The following is a 22,491-nucleotide window of genomic DNA, read 5'->3' as shown; positions in this document are numbered from 1 at the left end:
CTCCAAATGAACACAATATTATCAAATTTCTTCTCTCAAACATGGTTTGCCATTTCTAGCATATGGAAATACATAGATACCTTCATGGCAAAAAATTGGTTTCTATTACCTGTTCTTTAACAGCTGTATTAACATTGGTCAGGTAACGCTGACAGATCTGGCAGAAGGCTCGCATTTGTTTTCGTAGCATTATTAATTGCTCCTGAAAAAAAAAAAACATTATGAATATTTACAATAGTATCTGTTGAGGAGACATAACCAACCATCTTTCAGCAGCAAATTTTTATAGAAGAATATTCAGACAAGATATCAATGTATATTGTTACATTGTCAGTTTCTCATAAATTTTGAACAAATGACAAGAAATTCAAAGAAAGAACATTGGGGCTGGTATCAATGCGGTTATTCAACTGTATCATTATTTTACTCAGCACTCAAACCAAAAATCTATTCCATTCACTTAGCGTGGGGGAAAAACCTACTAGCATTAATCTCACATCTACATGATATGAATAGCTCTGGTCATTTTTATTGCTTGATGCTTTTTGCCCAATTTATCTTTCTTTCACTAAAAAACCTTGAATATTTTTATTATATTATCCCAATTTCTCCCCATTACTCTAATGCCAAGAATCAGCCTCAATTTGTTACCTGCCCAAAATCTGCAATATCTTGCTGATCTGAGCTGAGGAAGGAGATAAATGATCCCATATTGCACAGCTTAGCCTTTTAAAAAACATGCATTTCACAAATGCAAGTCACCATGATAAATTATAAACTGGTATATATGTCATAACTGTCAAATTAATGAGCAACTAGTTAGAAACACTCAGTATGTGAATTTAAAATGTATTAGAAAATTAAAATAAATGTTCATAGAAACATAGAAAAATAGGTGCAGCTGTAGGCCATTCAAAATCAGTGCCCCCGTTCCTGCTTTCCCCCCCATATTCCTCGATTCCTTTAACCCTAAGGGCTAGATCTAACTCTCTTGAAAACATCCAGTGAAATGGCCTCCACTACCTTCTGTGGCAGGGAATTCCACAGATTCGCAACTCTCTGGGTGAAGAAGTTTATCCTCAACTCTACTAAATGGCCTACACCTTATTTGTAAACTGTGACCCCTGGTTCTGGACTCCCCCAACATCAGGAACATTTTTCTTCCACCAACCCTTTCCAATCCCTTTAAGAATTCTATATGTTTCTATAAGATCCCTTCTCATCCTTCTAAATTCCAGTGAATACAAGCCCAGTCGACCCATTCTTTCATCAAATGTCAGTCACGCCAACCTGGAAATTAACCTGCTGAACCTATGCTGCACTCCATCAATAGCAAATTAGGAGACCAAAATTGCACACAATACTCCAGGTGCGGTCTCACACGGGCTCTGTACAATTCTCTGGAATTCTCTGCCACAGAAGGTAAATGGGCTGGATGGGTTGGAGTTTGTAAAATGTGTGCAGGATAGTTTTTTGCAGCAATACATAGAGGTACCTACTAGAGGAGGGACAGTGCTGGACCTCCTGTTAGGAAATGAGACGGGACAGGTGGCGGAGGTATGCGTTGGGGAGCACTTTTGGGTCCAGTGATCACAATACCATTAGTTTCAATATAATTATGGAGAGGGTCAGAACTGGACGTAGGGTTGAGATTTTTGATTGGAGAAAGGCTAACTTTGATGAGATGCGAGATGATTTAAAAGGAGTGAACTGGGACATTTTGTTTTATGGGAAAGATGTAGAAGAGAAATGGAGGACATTTAAAGGGGAAATTTTAAGAGTACAGAATTTTTATGTTCCTGTTCGGTTGAAAGGAAACAGTAAAAATTGGAAAGAGCCCTGGTTTTCAAGGGAAATTGGACATCTTGTTCGGAAAAAGAGGGAGATCTACAATAATTATAGGCAGCATGAAGTAAATGAGGTGCTTGAGGAGTATAAGAAATGTAAAAAGAATCTTAAGAAAGAAATTAGAAAAGCTAAAAGAAGATATGAGGTTGCTTTGGCAAGTAAGGTGAAAATAAATCCAAAGGGTTTCTACAGCTATATTAATAGCAAAAGGATTACGAGGAATAAAATTGGTCCATTGGAGAGACAGAGTGGACAGCTATCTGCAGAGCCAAAAGAGATGGGGGAGATATTGAACAATTTTTTTCTTCGGTATTCACCAAGGAGAAGGATATTAAATTATGTGAGGTAAGGGAAACTAGTAGAGTAGCGATGGATACTATGAGGTTCAAAGTAAAAGAAGTACTGGCACTTTTGAAAAATATAAAAGTGGATAAGTCTCCAGGTCCTGACAGGATATTCCCTAGGACATTGAGGGAAGTTAGTGTAGAAATAGCCGGGGCTATGACTGAAATATTACAAATGTCATTAGAAACGGGAATAGTCCCCGAGGATTGGCGTACTGCACATGTTGTTCCATTGTTTAAAAAGGGTTCTAAGAGTAAACCTAGCAATTATAGACCTGTTAGTTTGACTTCAGTGGTGGGCAAATTAATGGAAAAGATACTTAGAGATAATATATATAAGCATCTGGATAAACAGGGTCTGATTAGGAACAGTCAACATGGATTTGTGCCTGGAAGGTCATGTTTGACTAATCTTCTTGAATTTTTTGAAGAGGTTACTAGGGAAATTGACGAGGGTAAAGCAGTGGATGTTGTCTATATGGACTTTAGTAAGGCCTTTGACAAGGTTCCTCATGGAAGGTTGGTTAAGAAGGTTCAACTGTTGGGTATAAATGCAGGAATAGCAAGATGGATTCAACAGTGGCTGAATGGGAGAAGCCAGAGGGTAATGGTGGATGGCTGTTTATCGGGTTGGAGGCAGGTGACTAGTGGGGTGCCTCAGGGATCTATGTTGGGTCCTTTGTTGTTTGTCATGTACATCAATGATCTGGATGAAGGGGTGATAAATTGGATTAGTAAGTATGCAGATAATACCAAGATAGGGGGTGGTGTGGATAATGAAGAGGATTTCCAAAGTCTACAGAGTGATTTAGGCCATTTGGAAAAATGGGCTGAAAGATGGCAGACGGAGTTTAATGCTGATAAATGTGAGGTGCTACACCTTGGCAGGACAAATCAAAATAGGACGTACATGGTAAATGGTAGGGAATTGAAGAATACAGTTGAACAGAGGGATCTGGGAATAACCGTGCATAGTTCCTTGAAGGTGGAATCTCATATAGATAGGGTGGTAAAGAAAGCTTTTGGTATGCTAGCCTTTATAAATCAGAGCATTGAGTATAGAAGCTGGGATGTAATGTTAAAATTGTACAAGGCATTGGTGAGACCAAATCTGGAGTATGGTGTACAATTTTGGTCGCCCAATTATAGGAAGGATGTCAACAAAATAGAGAGAGTACAGAGGAGATTTACTAGAATGTTGCCTGGGTTTCAACAACTAAGTTACAGAGATAGGTTGAATAAGTTAGGTCTTTATTCTCTGGAGCGCATAAGGTTAAGGGGGGATTTGATAGAGGTCTTTAAAATGATGAGAGGGATAGACAGAGTTGATGTGGACAAGCTTTTCCCTTTGAGAATAGGGAAGATTCAAACAAGAGGACATGACTTCAGAATTAAGGGACAGAAGTTTAGGGGTAATATGAGGGGGAACTTCTTTACTCAGAGAGTGGTAGCGGTGTGGAATGAGCTTCCAGTGGAAGTGGTGGAGGCAGGTTCATTGGTATCATTTAAAAATAAATTGGATAGGCATATGCGATGAGAAGGGAATGGAGGGTTATGGTATGAGTGCAGGCAGGTGGGACTAAGGGAAAAAAAGTTGTTCGGCATGGACTTGTAGGGCCGAGATGGCCTGTTTCCGTGCTGTAATTGTTATATGGTTATAGAAGGTAGTTGAGGCCAGTTCATTGGCTATATTTAAGAGGGAGTTAGGGTACAATTAAATTCTTTATTCACATGAAGCTAACAGAGTAAACAATATACATGATACATACAACAATAAACACAACAGATGCAAAACAGCCAAATGATGCTAGATTGCAGTGTAGTACAAAGGAATGGAACAGCCAAAATGATGTGGACTAGAGTAAGAGTACGAGGCAGCACCCGCTGGAATGGGGTTTGAAAGAGGTGGTTGGTTCATGAGTTGGATAGAAGTGGGGGAAAAGTTGTTTGTAAGTTTGGGCGTCCAAGCTTTCAAGCTCCTGTATCGTCTCTCAGAAGATAGTGGCGAGAAAGTGAAATGGCCAAGGTGACAGGCATCCTTAACAAACTGTCTGCTTTCCCGATACAATGCACAGTGTGAGAGGGAATGGAGAGGATGTGTTCACTCACTCTGCAGGTTCAGGTGGTGTAGAGCAGAACAGCTGCCCTACCAGGCAACCCTCAAGGGCATGCTGAACATTGTCAGAAGGTAAATATGTTAACAGATTTTTTTGATCACAGTCAGTGTGATGGGACCAGAGGAGGGCTAGCGATATGGATGCCGAGGAACTTGAAACTGTCGACCAGCTCTAACAGCAGTTTGGGGATTTTTGGGGGTCACCATAAAATGTACTGGTTAGGACTGACACCAGTAAGCAATCATCAACTCCTGAAGGGGCTCCTGAATCAGAGCTTTCTCTACATGTATCATGTTGTACCCACTCCAACTCTCAGCCCATGTAAAGCCTGAGGAGGAAACAAAAATGTTTTGAAGTTTCCTTAAGGGAAATGTGGTTCTTAATTTGAAGATAACAATCCTCTCTGAGATTAATTAACCAAACTAGATTGGCTGATGCTGTTGCAAACCACAGCTAACATGAGAAATCCAGAATTAAAAAATAATAAAACGCTAGAAATACTCAGCAGCTGATGCAGCATCACTGGAGTGAGAAGCAGCTTCCTATTTCCAGTTCTGATAAGTCACTCACCCGAAAAAACAACTTGTTTTGCTTACTATGGATATACCTAACCCGTTACCATTCCTCAATGCACCCTACTATTTAATCTTATTGGAGAGTTTTTTTAGCTCATGTGGATTAGGTGGATTTACATGACTGCAAAATGAATTGAATCTTGCGAGGTGACTTGCAAATATTCATAATATAATAATAATTTCAATTAAAACTCTCATTGTCAACAGTTAGGATTTGGGACAACCGTTTGAACAGCGAAGAAACCTTGCAGATTGAAACTGCTTCAGTTTCATTGCACAGTGAAATTGAATAAATTTAAGGTGTTCATTAAGATGCCATCTGTAAGAAATATAAACATTTCAGAACATTTATTATTATGGGAATTTACCTAATTTTGCTTCTACATACCTTTGTTGAACTTCCTTCAGAAACAGTCGCTAGGTTCCAAAGGATTACATAGTGAGTGCACTGGAGTGCATGTACAACAATCTAAAAAAGCAAAAAACACATTTCATAATTTCAGTTTACAGATACGTGGTTAACAATTCAGACTTAAAATGCATAATTAAGTTATTGTGTATTATTTGGCTAAAATCAATAAATGAAACAAAAACCTGTTCTGGCATATCCCCATTTTCAGTACCAATCTTCAGCAGTTTGTAATTACTGCCAAACAAGTCCCATCTTGTAAGATCATGAGCACTGGAAAAGCAATAATTTTAGGGTTATAATTAAGTTCTGGAAAGGCACTGGAAACAACAAATGCACTTGGTTACAGGTGCAGGGTAGAAAAATAGAAAGACTATCAGGCAAACAGAGGATAGTACAGAGGAGTCGATGAGAAATACATTTTCAATGGCTTAAAGGAGAATATTTTTATTTATTTATTAAAGCAAAATTACATTTCTCCTGTTTGATTGCAAACCATTTTTATGGACGTCTTAATTATGTACTAGGTACAGCGCAGAGATAGATCATTTGGCCAACAGTTGCAGGTCTGGTCCCACATGTTACTTGCTCTCAAACAATCACAGATCACTCCTTCATAACTCATACTTATCAGGCCAAACCCTAAACGCTTTTTCGTATACCCATATCAATTACTGCAAACATATTTGATTGTTTGAGGCTGTCTTATACTTGTGCAGACAGTGTAACTAGTTGTAGACAATGAAGAAAGTGCCAAGAATTGCAGTGGGATCTTGATCAGCTGAACAAGTCGGCTGAGGATTTTAGATACAAAGTGCTGGAGTAACTCAGTGGGACAGGCAGCATCTCTGGAGAGAAAGAATGGGTGACGTTTCGGGTCGAGACCCTTCTTCAGACTGATGTCAGGGAGTGCAGAGATAAAATGTAGTCGGAGACAGTATGACTGTTCGGAGAACTGGGAAGGGGGAGGGGATGGAGAGAGAGAGAGAGATAGGGAAAGTAAGGACTACTTGAAGTTAGAGAACTCAATGTTCATACTGCGGGGATGGGTGGAAGCTACCCAAGCGAGATATGAGATGCTGTTCCTCCAATTTGCTCTGGGCCTTACTCCGACAAAGGTGGAGGCCCAGGACAGAAAGGTCAGTGGGAGAATGGGAGGGAAAGTTAAAGTGTTAAGCAACAGGGAGATCAGATAGGCTTAGGAAGACTGAGTGGAAGTGTTCAGCGAAATGATCGCTGAGTCTGCGCTTGGTCTCGCCGATGTAGAAGGGTCCACACCTGGTACAGCGAATACAGTAGATGAGGTTGGAGGAGGTGCAAGTGAACCTCTGCCTCATCTGAAAAGACTGTCGCGGTCAAGGTGTTGCCTTTAAGGAAGGCAAGCCATGATAGGACTTTCACAGTGAACTGCGGGGTCTGGGGAGTGTTGAGGAACAGAGATCTCGGAGTGTAAGAACATACTTCTTTGTTATTGGCATCACAAGTGGACGGGGGGGGGGGGGGGGGGGGGGGTGAAGACAGCTTTCAGCATGCTGGCCTTCATCATTAAGGACATTGAGTATAGGGGATAGGATAAGCAATTGTACAAAATACTGTTGAGGCTCACGGTGTATGGTGTTCAGGTTTGATCACCCTCTCATAAAATGTTATCAAGATGCAAAAAGATTGGAAAAGGATTTACAAGGATGTACAGGGATTTTGCAATAACTCGAGTGTCTTATTTATAGGGAGAGGTTCGACATGCTAGGACTATGTTCCTTGGAGCACAGGAGACTGAGGGGGATCTTATACAGCTGTTTATAATCATGAGGGACGTAGATAGAATGACAGCGCCGGCCCCCCCCTCCCCCCCAAAAAAAAGGACTTAAGTCTTTCTCATCTCAGTTTAAACCACTGCTCTCTAGTACTTAACAGAAACCAAACATGTAGCTTTGTCAGAGGGTGATACGTACATGGAGTTATCTGCCAGAGGGAGTGGCTGAGGCAGGTACTTAACAACATTTAAAATACATTTGGACAGAAAGATGATTTAGGAAAGGTTTAGAAGGATATGGGTCAAACATGGGCAAATGAGATTACCATAGATAAGCATCTTGGTCGGCATTGATGAGGTGGGGACGAAGGGCCCGATTCTACAGAATATTCATCTACAAAATGGGTAGTTATGATCGTGATATAGTGTCTGTTTTTCTAACAACGGAAGTTCTATATTTTGCATTGAAATATATCTTGACATTATTCCAGGAAAATCCTGTTGCACATTTTAAAGTATGCTCATATTCTTAAATCAAAAGCTTCCTAGAGTACAAAGGTACCCAATTACACGTTTCTCTGAAGCACCAACCTGCTTGTGAAAATTTCTAGACAGATCGTATAAATAAAACAACTTTGTATGCAATCTTTTGTGCTGCTACTTAATCTAACAATTATCTATCTACTGCCGCCTTCTCAATACCAACACTGCCAGCAACAGCAACTGGCCCTGGTTTGCTAGCTTGGGGGATCCTTCTCAGAATTTAACATTTACATTTGAATAGCTGTGAAGAGGCAGTGAAATAACACAGATATTTGTCAGACCTGAAGGAAGCCAAGTGTGAAATCCTGTGTTCAGCTAGAAAAAGAACAGCACAAAGGGTTGCTCAAGTTCCAGTGACCTCTGTGCATTGCTCACCCACAGTAAAAAGAACAAATAGTATTGTGGACTAAAATCAATGGAACACCCGAGGAAGATACTTTGGTTTGACAGATCCTGTTTAAAGTAATCTTAAAGTTGGGCCCTAATTGCATAATTTGGGTACAATTTTAAGTCTCCCATTCTCAGAGGGAAATTCAGAAGAGTCGAGCAATGATATAAAATCAGGAAGTAGGCCAACTCTTTTTAATTTACTTTGTAAAATAGGTTAATTATATAACGGTATGTTGAGAATTCCATTTAAAATCCAATCATTTCAAAACTTACTATACATTATCATCTAAAGTGTTATATTTGAAAGACCCATTTTCAAAAATAGAACCATTTGCCAAAAACCAAAACAAGAAACAGATTCATCTTATATTAAAAAATGTTTTACAAAATTAAATTACAGATCCAAGGAAATAAAACAACATTATGCGATGTAAGAAACTTTGTGTTCTAGGTAAAAAAAAGGTACATTATGCCAGTCTTCATTTCACTCTATCCACCACAATAATATTCTTGCTTAGATAGAATGCGGACCTGCACTAAAAATACTGGGAACTGTTGCATAATTGACATAACTGTCACCCATTTGTTTACTCTTGTACTCAAATCCTCTTGCAGTAAAGGCTCAAGTGCAATATTCACTTTTGACCAGCTTGTTGTACCTGCACGTTTGTTTTCAATAATTCAAGTATGAGAATACCCAGGACCCTCCGAGCACAAACACCCTTGAGTCTCTCATAATTTAAGAAAAACTCTTCCTTTCCATTTCCACAACCAAATAGGCTTCACAGTTTTCCCCATAGATTGGGTAGGTAGTAACAGAACCTGGTTCCCAGGGTGAAAATGTCACAGATGAGAGGGCATAGGTTTAAGGTGAGGGGGGCAAAGTTTAAAATCAGATGGGCTGCGGACTTTTTTTGTTTTCACAGAGAGTGTTGCAAGCCTGGAATGTGCTGCCAAGGGTGGTGGTAATGAAGGCAAAAAACAATAGAAGTGGCATTTAAAAGGCTTTTAGATGGACAAATAGAGATGTATGGAATAGAGGGATATGGATCATGAGCAGGGTAATGAGGTTAGTTTATTTTGGCATCATGCTCAGCAGACACCGAGCAGAAGAGCTGTTCCTATGGTGTACTAATCTATGTTCCAGATCACTCTCCATTTGCCATGTCCTCGGACATTCACTTAAGTCTTTCTATATTCCATGAAGTCCTCGCTTCTTCCTCACACCCATATTATAATCCAGCTTTTCAGAATCTACAAACTTCAATATTTTATACTTGGACTCTTCATCATGGACATCAATTAGCACATGCATACCTCATGCACCATCCCATTTGTCATAGCCTCAATCCCAAAATAACCCATTTACTCCTGTTGTCTAACCAGTACCAATCCAGGCCAACATCTTATCTTCAATATTATGTACTCTAGGTTTATTTATTAACCTCCTGTGTTGAAGACCTTCTAAAAGTCTAAATCTACCACAGCATCTTATTCACTATTAGTTATTTATTCACTTAGAATTTATGCAGCAAAATTGATAACATTTTCTCAAACATAAAACTCCCTTTCATGGATCCATGTTCAACCCACCCAAAGCATGATTATTTTCTGACAGTCCTGTTACTACTTCCTTAATAACAGACCCTTTGACTGATAATAGACTAAATCAGGGGTGGGGAACCTGCGGCCTTTCTGTGCCATTAAGTGCGGCCTTGTGAATGAATCCAAATTTTGGAGAGCAAATCCTTTTATTTTTATTTATATGATTTTGTTCGTCTTTTATTATTTTAATCTTAATCTTAAAATGAACGTATTTAAAATACCAAAGGGTAAAAGAAGATTCAGTGAAATTAGCATTTTTTAGCATTCAAATTAGCATTTAAAGAACTACAGATGGAATTGATTGAGCTCTCAGAAGATGACATTTTAAAGTCCTTATTTGACACTAAGAAAGATCAGATTGAAATATGGGAAAATGCAATAGAATACCCATGTCTTCAGCAACATGCACGAAAAATGCTTTATTGCTTTTCAACCACTTATTGCTGCGAATCAACATTCTCCTTACCTAACCCAAATCAAGGCGCACTCACAAAGTCATTAAAAGGTTAGATAACTTTAGAAATAACAACATTTTTTCATTTTCTTGAAGTTAGTACATAGTAGTTAGATTTTTACAAAATAATGTACATTTTGAAGTCTATCTAATTGAAGTTTCTTGGATGCGGCCTTATTAGATTACAGCTAATTTAATGCAGCCTTCCAACATGAAAAGGTTCCCCTCCCCTGAACTAAATGGTCTAAAGTTCTCCATTATCTTCTGCCTTTCTTTGAGGGAATTATATTTGTAACCTACCAATTTGTGGGAAATGCTCTAGAATTCTAGGGAATTTTATCTTAAAAAGTATTAAATATTGATTATTTAAGATAATAAGCTAAAATATGTACATTCTTAAAATTGTTTATTTTCTAACCAAATGGAAAAGAAAATCACACCACTAATCTATGAAGATTGAAACATTATTCATTAATCAAATACAAATGGATTCTATGCTAGAATGGGAACTTGCACCTTATTTACACATAGCAAATAATTCTGACTTACTAAACAATCTGCACTCCCACATTTGACAAAACATACAAATGTATAAAGTAAGTAGCATGGACATCAACATATATAAACAGTCCTTACTTGTGAAAGGCAGTTATTCTTTTCAATGTGGACAAGACCTGGTAAGCATCATCCTCATCGAGTTCTTCATCCTGTTTAGGTATCAAAATTTAGTCAACAAAAATACCGAATGTCTTAATTGCTTTTCATTTTCTTCTTAGCCTATGTCCCCATTTAATGTGGCGATAATTCTTCATATCATGCCAGTCCACCTGTGGTCAAGAAACACCAGGTTTGGCTTTATTATTGACACCTTTACAGCTTGATAAGCTTTGTTTTGCAAGATATCCAATCAAATCAGATACTATATATAATTACACATTTACAGCCAAACATATATAACCAGTCCACACAGTTGTGTTTTTATCCTGCATTTAATACATTATTTGCTATTTTTCCCCAAGTTAAAAAAAGCTTTTCTTACTCCCTTTCTGGCACTCTTTATGCTTCCAACACTCCTCTCCCAATCCAATCCTTCCTCTTTGCTGATGCAGGGTCTTGATCAAAAACATCGGTCATCCCTTGGTCTCCACAGATGTTGCTTGACCCGCTGAGTTCTTCCAGCAGTTTGCTCCATATTCTAGCATCCGCAGTCTCATGACTCCAATCCTTCTATCCATTTGTTCTAATTTTGTATCTGATTTAATTATATTTTGCTCTCTTGTGATAGCATGTCGAAATATAAGTAGATTCATGCAGACAGAATACTTAAAAGTTTAAACTACTGTTTCTTGACCTAAGTAGACTGGCATTGCACAAACCATTATCACATTATTAAATGGACACAAACACTTAACAATTACCTTAATGCTGTGAGGGAGACAATGGAAAAATAAAAATGCAAATCCATCAAGATTTTAAATAACAAAGCCAATGTTTGTTGTTTACATGGCAATACTTTTGACCAGTTCCCATGATTCACAACCTCATAGCTCAACGCTTCTTTGCTTGAACCTGCTGCCAATTTATTCATTGATAGTGACATGACATACTGCTATTCTTCCAGATACAGTGCAGTCAGAATGTATTCAGACCCCTTCACTTTTTCCACATTTTGTTACGTTACAGCCTTATTCTAAAATGGATTAAATTCATTTTTTTATTATCATCAATCTGCACACAATACCCAATAATAATAAAATTGTAGAAAAGTGTAGAAATTTTTGCAAAGTAATTAAAAATAAATAACTGAAATATCACATTTAGATAAGTATTCAGACCCTTTACTCATACTTTGTTGAGGCACCTTTGGCAGCGATTACAGCCTCAAGTCTCTTTGGGTATGACGCTACAAGCTTGGCACACCTGTATTTGGGTAATTTCTCCCATTATTCTCTGCAGATCCTCTCAAGCTCTGTCAGGTTGGATGGGGTGCGTCGATGCACAGCTATTTTCAGATCCCTCCAAAGATGTTCGATCTGGGTTCAAGTCCTGGCTCTGGCTGGGCCACTCAACGACATTCACAGACTTGTCACGTAGCCACTCCTGCGTTGTCTTGGATGTGTGCTTAAGGGCCTGTCCCACTTGGGCGTTATTTGCGCATCATTTACGCGACATAATTTACGCATCACGACGCACAACTCGCGCATGTCGTGCATTGCGTGTGGTGAGTCGTGGTGGCATAGGTAATGACACGGGGTAGCGGGCGGCGCCCCAGGATTTTGGGATTCTCCAAATCTTGCGTGACACGCAAATGACGCCCAAGTGGGACAGGCCCTTTAGGGTCATGTCCTGTTGGAAGGTGAACCTCCACCCCATCTGAGGTCCAGAACGTTCTGGAGCAGGTTTTCAACAAGGATCTCTCTGTACTTTGCTCCGTTCATCTTTCCCTCGATCCTGACTAGTCTCCCCGTTCCTGATGCTGAAAAACATCCCCACAACATGATGCTGCCACTACCATGCTTCACCGTAGGTATGGTATTGGCCAGGTGATAAGCGGTGCCTGGTTTCCTCCAGACGTGAATCTTGGCATTCAGGCCAAAGAGTTCAATCTTGGTTTCATTAGACCAAAGAATCTTGTTCCAAGCAGACTGTCATGTGCCTTTTACTGAGGAGTGGCTTCCGTCTGACCATTCTACCATTAAGGCCTGATTGGTGGAGTGCTGCAGATATAGTTGTCCTTCTGGAATGTTCTCCCATCTCCACAGAGGAACTCTGGAGCTCTGTCAAAATGACCATTGGGTTCCAGTGACCCAGGCCCTTCTCCCCGATTGCTCAGTTTGACCGGGTGACTCTCTATGAAGACTCCTGGTGGTTCCGAAGTTCCTCCATTTAAGAACGATGGAGGCCTCTGTGCTCTTCGGGACCTGCAATGCTGCAGAAATTGTTCTATACCCTTCCCCAGAGGGACACAATCCTGTCTCGGAGGTCTACGGACAATTCCTTCGTCTTCATGGTTTGGTTTTTGCTCTGACATGCAGTGTCAGCTGTGGGACCTTGTATAGACAGGGGTGTGCCTTTGGAAATCATGTCCAATCAATTTAGCGAAGGGTCTGAATACTTATATAAATGTGATATTTCAGTTATTTATTTTTTAATTACTTTGCAAAATTTTCGAAACACTTGTTTTCGCTTCTTCATTCTGGGGTATTGTGTGGAGATTGAAGATAAAAAAAGATAAAATAAGGCTGTAATGTAACAAAAAGTGGAAAAAGTGAAGGGGTCTGAATACTTTCTAAATGCACTGTAGATTTTTCAATGATTGCTGTAAAACTTTGTTCAGTCACAATTCAGACATTTGTTTTAAAACTGGAAATAATACTTGAACACAGATCAGGGCAAGTGTCAGACCTGTAGCTTTCTCTTCTATGGAAAACCCAACCACTATAAATTTAATACCATCTGTAGCAAAAATAGTTGGTAAGATAATTAAATTATAATACAACTAAGTGAAACATCAGATGATTTCTGTTCTTAAATTCTGAACTTAAATGCCTATTTTCAAAATGATCCTGTCTGATGCAAGAAAATGAATTCCAACTTTAGTTTCAACTGTATACATTTTATACGTCACTACATCTGCAGGTACATTGCGTATTCAAAATAACTGTTGGGTTTATCCATAATTTTCTATTGCAATTCTGAAATAAACTAATAAAAAATATTCAAGATAATAACCAAATAACCAATATCATCAATGCTGTATTAAATGTTCACATACCCACTTGCAATATTTTTGTCCCTTGATTGTCTATACATGCACACACGGACAAATTTCCCCATCACATCTTGATAAAAAAGCATGTTATTAACAAATACAGAAATAATTTAAACTGCTGAAGGCCAGAAGACCACTAAAAAAAGATACCAAAATTGAGTGGAAAAATGCTTACATGCAGCCAGCTTGGAATGAAAAAACATAATTAAAAGCATTGTATGTGATTCTTCTGACACAAACCTCTTGCAAGAAATCTTCAAGCATGTGAGAGAACTTATCAACCAACTCATCAATTAGCTGGCTCCTCGATAGGTCCACTCTGTTGTATATTGTGTATTCATCATTGCAGAGGGCATGGTAAGTTTTGGAACAAGCTTCTAAGACTTCAGTGTCCACATGCTTTTCCACGATATCTTTCACGTGCTTCAACAAAGCGTCCAAGTGCTTTGAGGGAAATAAAAGTGCAAAATATTTGGATTAATATCGATACTAGATTCAAATTATCAGATTTTATAATGTAAACTCAATTTAACTTTACAGCCACACCCATGAGTTACAATTGCAATTTTCTTTTGCACTTACAAGTCTTGAATATTTACATAATTTAAACCGTAGGCTATTGTGGCAAATCGGAGGGCAATTAATGAAACAAAATCACTTTTACTTAAAATAAAAAGGAAAATGTTTATACTTTCACATCCAACTTAAGACTTAAATGATAAGCCATGCTGGAAATACGCACAAACGTTAGGTTTCAATGTAATTAAAAAAAAAAAACAGGCTAATAATTTGGGTCTGCATCCTTTATCATAAATGAAGAGTTAGAGGATTGCAATATTATTCTAAATTTCCTTGCAAGTTCAGTTCAATTGGCATTTCTTTACACCATCACAGCAATTTATATAAAATAAATCAAGCCTCATTTAAAAAAATGTTATTTGCAGAATCAAAGATCATATACATCTCATCTAGCCACTGCAGTCTACTTTAGTGAGGTTATACCATTTTCATCTATTTTCTTTCAAAGTCAATGCATTCAATGTTCAGTAACTAAAATTCCCTCATATTTTCTGTTGAAATTTGAGAATAGAATAGAACTTGCATAACAAATATAGCTCTTAATTCTGAGGGAATCAGAACACATGAAATTGCATTATTGTTTTACCTTTTCTAGTCGACCAGTTGTATAGATCTCCAAGTCAAAAAATAGTGGCAACTGCAAAAGGTTCGTCACTTTCTCTGCATCAATAGAATACTGTTCGTAGGGAGAAAATGAAAATTTGTATCAAATAAATCAATAACAGACCACAGAAATGTACAGAAACAAAGGTAGCTTTTCATGTTCATGCCTGTCAAATGAACCGACTCCACTTCCCAGTTCTATAAGCAGGTTATTGCACGTCAAGTGCTCATCCACGCACTGTTGAATTTGTGATGAAAGATTCTACCTGCACAGCCTTTTGAGAAAATGAGTTTCTGAACCATATGAAATGAAGACAATAAGGAATAACAAAATTACACATAAGTAGCCCATGTTTAAACTGCATTCTTGGGATGACCTCAGGATTCCTTTACGCAAGATGTCAGCCTTGGCACAGGAACAACGCTGCACAGAGGTAATTGATATAATCCCAGCAAACACTTTGAGGTACTGAGAAAATGCTACATTGTCAGAGACAACCATCTTCCCAATCAGGTGGAGTAAAATTGTGATTTTGAGACAAGCATGTAATTTCCCTTGTGCCAACACTTATCCTCATACAACATCCATGCGACTTTATTTTCTAGATAGGAAATAAAATTAATGAATTGATCTGAAATCATGCAGTCTTCCTTAACACAAGGAGAAACATCAGAGCAGCAAAAGGATATGAAATACATTGAAACTGCTCCATTATTGATTGTTATTTGGATACAGTGTCCTCCATAATGTTTGGGAAAAAGACCCATTATTTATTTATTTGCCCCTGTACTCCACAATTTAAGATTTGTAATAGAAAAAAAATCATGTGGTTAAAGTGCACATTGTCAGAGTTTATTAAAGGCCAGGGTACACAAAAATGCTGGAGAAACTCAGCGGGTGCAGCAGCATCGATGGAGCGAAGGAAATAGGTAACGTTTCGGGCCAAAACCCTTTTTCCATTTTTATACATTTTGGTTTCACCATGTAGAAATTACAGCTGTGTTTATACATAGTCCCCCCACTTCAGGTTTGGGACACATGGCTTCACAGGTGTTTGTAATTGCTCAGGTATGTTTAAATGCCTCCTTAATGCAGGTATAAGAGAGCTCTCAGCACCTAGTCTTTCCTCCAGTCTTTCCATCACCTTTGGAAACTTTTATTGCTGTTTATCAACATGAGGACCAGGCAAGTTGTGTCAATGAAAGTCAAATAAGCCATTATGAGTGAGAAAAAAAGAATACAACTGTTAGAGACAACTGCCAAACCTTAGGCTTACCAAAATCAACTGTTTGGAACATCATTCAGAAAGAAAGCACTGGTTAGCTTACTAATCGCAAAGGGACTGGCTGGCCAAGGAAGACCTCCACAGCTGATGACTGAAGAATTATCTCTATAATAAAGACAAATCCCCAAACACCTGTCTCTAACAGATCAGAAACACTCTTCAGGAGTCAGTTGTGGATTAGTCAATGACCACTGCCTGCAGAAGACTTCATGAACAGAAATACAGAGGCTACACTGCAAGAAGCAAACCACTGGTTAGCCGGAAAAAAATAGGATGGCCAGGTTATGATTTGCCAAGAAGTACTTAAAAGAGCATCCACAGTTTTGGAAAAAGGTTTTGTGGACAGATGGTTAACTTATATCAGAGTGATGGCAAGAGCAAACGTATGGAGAAGATAAGGAACTGTCCAAGATCCAAAGCATAACACTTAATCTGGGCATGTATGGCTGCTGAAGGTACTGGCTCACTTATCTTCATTGATGATACAACTGCTGATGGTAGTAGCATAATGAATTCTGAAGTGTATAGACACATCCTATTTGCTCAAGTTCAAACAAATGCCTCAAAACTCATTGGAGGGCGGTTCATTCTACAGCAAGACAATTATCCCAAACATACTGCTGAAGCAATAAAGGAGTTTTTCAAAGGAGACTAGCCCCCAAAACAAGCATAGGCTAGAGATGGCTACAATACAGGCCTGGCAGAGCATCACCAGAGAAGACGCCCAGCAACTGGTGATGTCCATGAATCGCAGACTTCAAGCAGTCATTGCATGCAAAGGATATGAAACAAAATACTAAACATGACTACTTTCATTTACATGACATTGCTGTGTACCAAACATTGTGGTGCCCTGAAATGGGAGGACTTTTTATAAACACTGCTGCAATTTCTACATGGTGAAACCAAAATGTATAAAAATGGCCTATATTAAAATCTGACTGACATGTGATTTTTGTTTCTATTACAAATCTCAAATTGTGGAGTACAGAGGCAAATAAATAAATTATGGGTCTTTGTCCCAAACATTATGGAGGGCACTGTGAATGACATGAACTTAATTTTCACACTCAATCCGCAAATCAATTGGGTCCAGAATGGTGCCAAATCCATCCCTCAGTCCAGAATTCAGTCCTGAATTCAACATCAAAAACCACAGTGAAGACATTTTAAATTAAACACCCATTCCTCTACTCTGAACATAAAATCCTTCATACAAAATTCTCCTGCCTGATTAAACCAGCTCCTAACTATACTGTTAAAATAAGATCTCGCCTAGATTCATGAAGATCGGCGGCGGTGACTCTGGGGTCAATTGCAAACTCCGTACGCCTTTAATACAATTTCAAACTAGTTTTCCAGGCATCCTGATAGACAGGGCAAATTCCATTAATTCATAATAGTTTTCCTATCAGCCACTAGTTTATAGTGATTTCTCTTTAACTGTTGCGTCTCACTACTTATAATGCTTTTACTATTGGGGGGTTTAAATACAACCTATGACAGCTTCAGTTACCAACTAGATATTTGAAATGTAAATGTCTAATTTTTATATTTGCCTTTGTTTTGTGTCTTTATATTAGTCTTTATTGATTGGATTTACCATTGTTAGCCTCTATGTTTGCTTCACCTTAACACTACTGGGAATAAAATACATGGAGTTTTCATATAGTGGTGTGCTATCTTTCACACTGGGTTAATGTGATGGAAAGTAAACAGTATAAGCTAATGTTTTACCGAGGCCTACTTAATATCTCAGTATTATGAACAAAGCTCAACATAATATCTCAGTATTATGAACAAAGCTCAACATTAAATTAATTCTAAGGGACAGTCAAGAGTCCCTTGGATTTTACGAAGTTTTGGCATTATTACATGGCCAACAGAAGGAAGGCTATTGCTCGTATTGCATTTGTCAGCCAAACGAGTCCAAGGTAGAATTTGAGCTTATACCTTCATAATTCTGAGAAAGGAGCAGCACCACCAACCATGTTGGCACTCTCCACACGTGGGTCATTTTATACCACGGAGATCTTAAGCAGACCGTCTTAAAACATTCAGCTATATATATCTCATTCTTATGTTATTCAGCAACCACAATTCTTACCTTAAATTTCTAACTACCATTATGGTAAAATGATACCTGGAATTCTTAAGAATTTCATGCACTGAACAAGCAATTAAGTGTAGCGAAAGGAGGAGTGCTAGTGTAATGATACTTTTGAAACAAATGTTTAATTATAACACCAGAAACATCCAGAAACCTGAAACTCAAGTGACAACTCTGAAAATAATTTAAATTCCAGAAATATTTTAACAGCATTGAAAACTTAAAATAATTTTACCTTTGCCAAGAGCTGTGGAAGAACGGTCGTAAACTGTTCCGTAATTCTAGTACGATCGTCCAATTGACCTTTTTTCTCTTTTGCCGTCAATACCTAATAATAGAATATTTAAAACACCATCATTACTGATTTCACATTAACATATTTAAATCACCATCATTACTGATTTCACATTAACATATTCTAACTTGTTTACCTGCTCGCTTTACAGTTCTCTCTACTAATTTTGAAAAGCAAAGTACTAAAAATGTGCATTAAAAAGAACAAATTAAGCAAAAATAAAGATTGTAAACAATAACATTTTTTCCTCCTAACAACTTGAAATTTACTTTTATAAAATCTATTGCCATATTGTCCATCACTAGAGAAATACAACTTTGTGAATATCACTCTTCAGCATTAAAAGTGTGCAACTCAAATTAAAGGTTCATTCAATATAGAGCAGCAACACAATGAAATTGCTTGTCTCCTAAACATCCATAGAATCTGTTGTCTATTATATGGGGAGAAGGCAGGAACAGGGTACTGATTGTAGATGATCAGCCATGATCACATCGAATGGTGGTGCTGGCTCGAAGGGCCGAATGGCCTACTCCTGCACCTATTATCTAATGCAAGGCTTACTAAAATTCTTCGCATTGCAATCCCAGTATCTATGTTTGGATCACATCGTAAATTTTTTTAAATAATGCTCCCATTAAGTGCCCAAGACCTTTTAATGCATTTATTGTTTAGTTTAGAGATAATACACCAATTCTCTGTTGCATTCCATGCTCTGTCTTTGACCTTGTATATGATTCTAACAATAGCCAATGCAGGGAAAAAGAACAACATCGTATCTTCCATCTCAGTATGCTCCAGTTCCCAGGATTTAACAATAAATTCACAATTTCAGATTACCCTCCAGTTTACCAACTGGCCATTCCAACAGAACAGGTGAATGTAGGGAGCTTTTCGGAGGCTTGGTGGGAAGAAGAACAGGATTGTGTTTTTGGTTACTATTTGGTGGAAGGTTGTAATGGGGCAGATCATAAATCTGGTGCACTGGTTTAATTTCTCTCCCCATGGATGCTACTTGGTAACGTGTTTCTGACATTTCTGTCTTTTATACATTAGATCTCCACATCAGTAAGTTTTGTTTTTTGCTTTTCAATCCCTGACAAGTTCTAATGTCACTCAGTTTTTCTCTCACCACAGGTCTTGTCTGACAAGTGCTTTCCCAGCATATTCTTTTATTTAATATTTCCAGCATTGTAGGTTGCATCCTACAGTTTCAGCATTGCTCATTCTTAAAAATTAATCTCTACTCTATCTAAACCTTCTCCAGACAAATCAAGTGCCATAAAGTATTTATACCATCATTCAGGAATTTATCAATTTTATCTTGGTTTTCACCCCCTCAGGGTTCCTTTTCTTCACCCTGGCTGTCCCCCTTCCTGCAACATAGAACAAGTCCTTTTTCTAAATTTTCCCAGTTCTGATGCAGGGTCATTAATACAAAATTTAAATTCTGCTTCTCTCTCCATGGACACTGACCTCCATCACTTTGTCTTTTTTATATCAAATGACTTGATGACATGAGTTCTAGATCAGAAGAAGAGCATGAAGATGCATTCTGGTGGGCACTCGCAACACGATATTCAGTGCCTTGCCAGAAAGTTTAGGTGAAAATGTGAAAGCGGAGGTGGGCATCCAGATACAAGCTTGTACAAGGCTTGTATCTGGATAGGGAAGTCCATTGGTCCAAAGCATGGATGTTGCCTAGCTCTATTCTAAATCCGTTGGGCAATGTCTCACCCTCCATTGCAGCCAATGTAAAATATACAAGGTCAGACTGATCGGGTCGAAGCCCAGCATATTGATGATGTCGACTCAAGTAGACACCATTATGGCATTGTTTTATGAGGAGATCAAGGCACTCCAATTAGCTGTCGACCAACAGGTTATTTTGATTACGGAGTCACCACAGAGAGCAAACAGCAGAAAAGCACGTGTCAGTTGAACTATACCAAGATGACAGCATTCATAAGCCCACTGATGACATTACCGCAAAGCCCTTGCCCATGCACTCAGACAGCTACTGTGCAAAGTGATATTCTAGGTTGGGCCATTTAGACTAGGAGTTGCTCGTATTGCCCTTTACATCCATCTGCAAAGGAGTTGCATCCCACCAGAGATATTTCAACTACTGCATAAAAAAACATATAGTATTGAAGGAAGAACTAAATTACCCATCAGCTTCAATGTCATGTGGATTAAGGCACCAAACACCAAACTTATTCAGCTTTTAAAAATACCAAATCTGGCAATTAATTATACTCCACTTAAAATAAAAATACAAATTTTGCTTGAAAGATTAACTTTGATTTTTGAATTACATCTCCATACCTTTCTGCCAGAACCTCTGCCAATTGGAGGATGACACTCCACGGTCTGCCTTATTGTGCAAAGCATAATTTCAACAAGTGCACTCTCCTGCCTGTCAGTCAGCACTGGGGAAAAAAAGTATAAGTTACTTATTGACAAAAGAATGTAAAGATAACAGATGCTGCCATTAATCACTTTCAAGAACGCTCAACCTCAGAAAAATGTTGTTTCAAGACCTTTGCAGTGTTTCACAGGTTGCAGAAAGGGTGCAATACGGTGGAATAACAAACTGCTATTAAAATCTTGACACTGACCAAGGTCTGCACCAAGGAAACGTGCTAGCTTACTTCCTTCTTGCATGTCAGCAAACATCACCGGAATAGAAATATTCAACTAAATACGGTTACGTTACACAATGCTTTCTGATATTGAGTACAGTATCAAATTAGAGATGCCTTTTATTTTATCACAAATTAAAAATGTAAACCTTTAATAATGGTCAAAGTTTGTGTATGCTTAGTAATCAACGCAATACAACATTTTCACAGTAAAGAATATGTTATAGTATCTGACAGCAATTTGGTGTAAAATAATTAGTCAGTTCAAACTAAATGTTATCTCCCGAAGTGTCCTTGTTGGTGCTGCAATTAAATAAGAATGCTTTAAATACAAATATATGATTGCACCGTCTTCCATAACTGCAGCAACACTTTGCCATTAAATTCTCAAATCCCTTGGCATCTCAGTTTGCACTCTCACCATCTAAATAGCCTGCTTTCTTGCAAAAATAAATTACATATTCCACCGCATTGTGCTTCATTTACCAGACCTTTACCCACTTAATTAACCTCTCTCATGTCCTCTTTATAACTTACTATCCTACCTACATTGTATCATCAGCAAATTTAGCAACTATTCCTCAATTATCCCCAATTAATGACGAGTCAAATTGAAAAATGGCAGCTTAATATTCTTGACAGATAGGACTTAAGTTTCCGTATGCTCTCACACCTAAGAATCGATGTTGTCATTGGTTAATTGCACAACTATTTTTGAAAACCACCAGTAATCCAGCATCTCCCACATATCCTCCCCCACAATAACTGTTGAGACTGGTGCCCCGCAAGGATGTGTTCTCAAGCCCCTACTATACTTCCTATACACTCATGACTGTGCGGCCAAATTCAACTCTAACTCCATCTACAAGTTCGCAGATGACAACACTGTGATGGGCTAGATCAGGAACACAATGACATATCAAGGTTATTCTGCACTAAATCAAGGGACATCAAGTCTATATTTTCAAATTTCAATGGTATTCCACATGATACATATTAACGTGGAACCTAACTGCTTCGTACAGTTCAAAACTTGGAACATGATTATATTGACACATAAATGCCACAGAGTGCATATCTTGTACAATGTTTGAGCATAGTACATTATATTTGAAGCATTATCATTAAGAACAATTGTCTTTTTCAATATATTCTATTTAATA

At 38.2% G+C, this 22,491-nt stretch overlaps 1 protein-coding gene across 5 annotated transcripts in view; it reads right to left on the bottom strand.

Moving 5' to 3' along the window:
- Positions 1-22,491, bottom strand: part of LOC129702045 (cohesin subunit SA-2-like) — a 147,371-nt gene that overhangs the window by 17,861 nt on the left and 107,019 nt on the right. For all 5 annotated transcript variants that reach the window (XM_055643565.1, XM_055643563.1, XM_055643562.1 and 2 more), the window contains 8 exons: positions 21,012-21,115; positions 18,624-18,716; positions 14,976-15,065; positions 14,051-14,254; positions 10,675-10,745; positions 5,479-5,566; positions 5,273-5,353; positions 110-202 (listed from right to left, as the gene is read on the bottom strand). In XM_055643565.1, coding sequence (XP_055499540.1) covers positions 110-202; positions 5,273-5,353; positions 5,479-5,566; positions 10,675-10,745; positions 14,051-14,254; positions 14,976-15,065; positions 18,624-18,716; positions 21,012-21,115 — 824 coding nt within the window. The remainder of the gene's footprint in view (positions 1-109; positions 203-5,272; positions 5,354-5,478; positions 5,567-10,674; positions 10,746-14,050; positions 14,255-14,975; positions 15,066-18,623; positions 18,717-21,011; positions 21,116-22,491) is intronic.

This window comes from Leucoraja erinacea, chromosome 12 (assembly GCF_028641065.1).
Source record: "Leucoraja erinacea ecotype New England chromosome 12, Leri_hhj_1, whole genome shotgun sequence".
In the NCBI taxonomy this organism is placed as follows: Eukaryota; Metazoa; Chordata; class Chondrichthyes; order Rajiformes; family Rajidae; genus Leucoraja; species Leucoraja erinaceus.
Note: the sequence above shows the minus strand (reverse complement) of the source record. Positions and strands in the feature narration are given on the sequence as shown.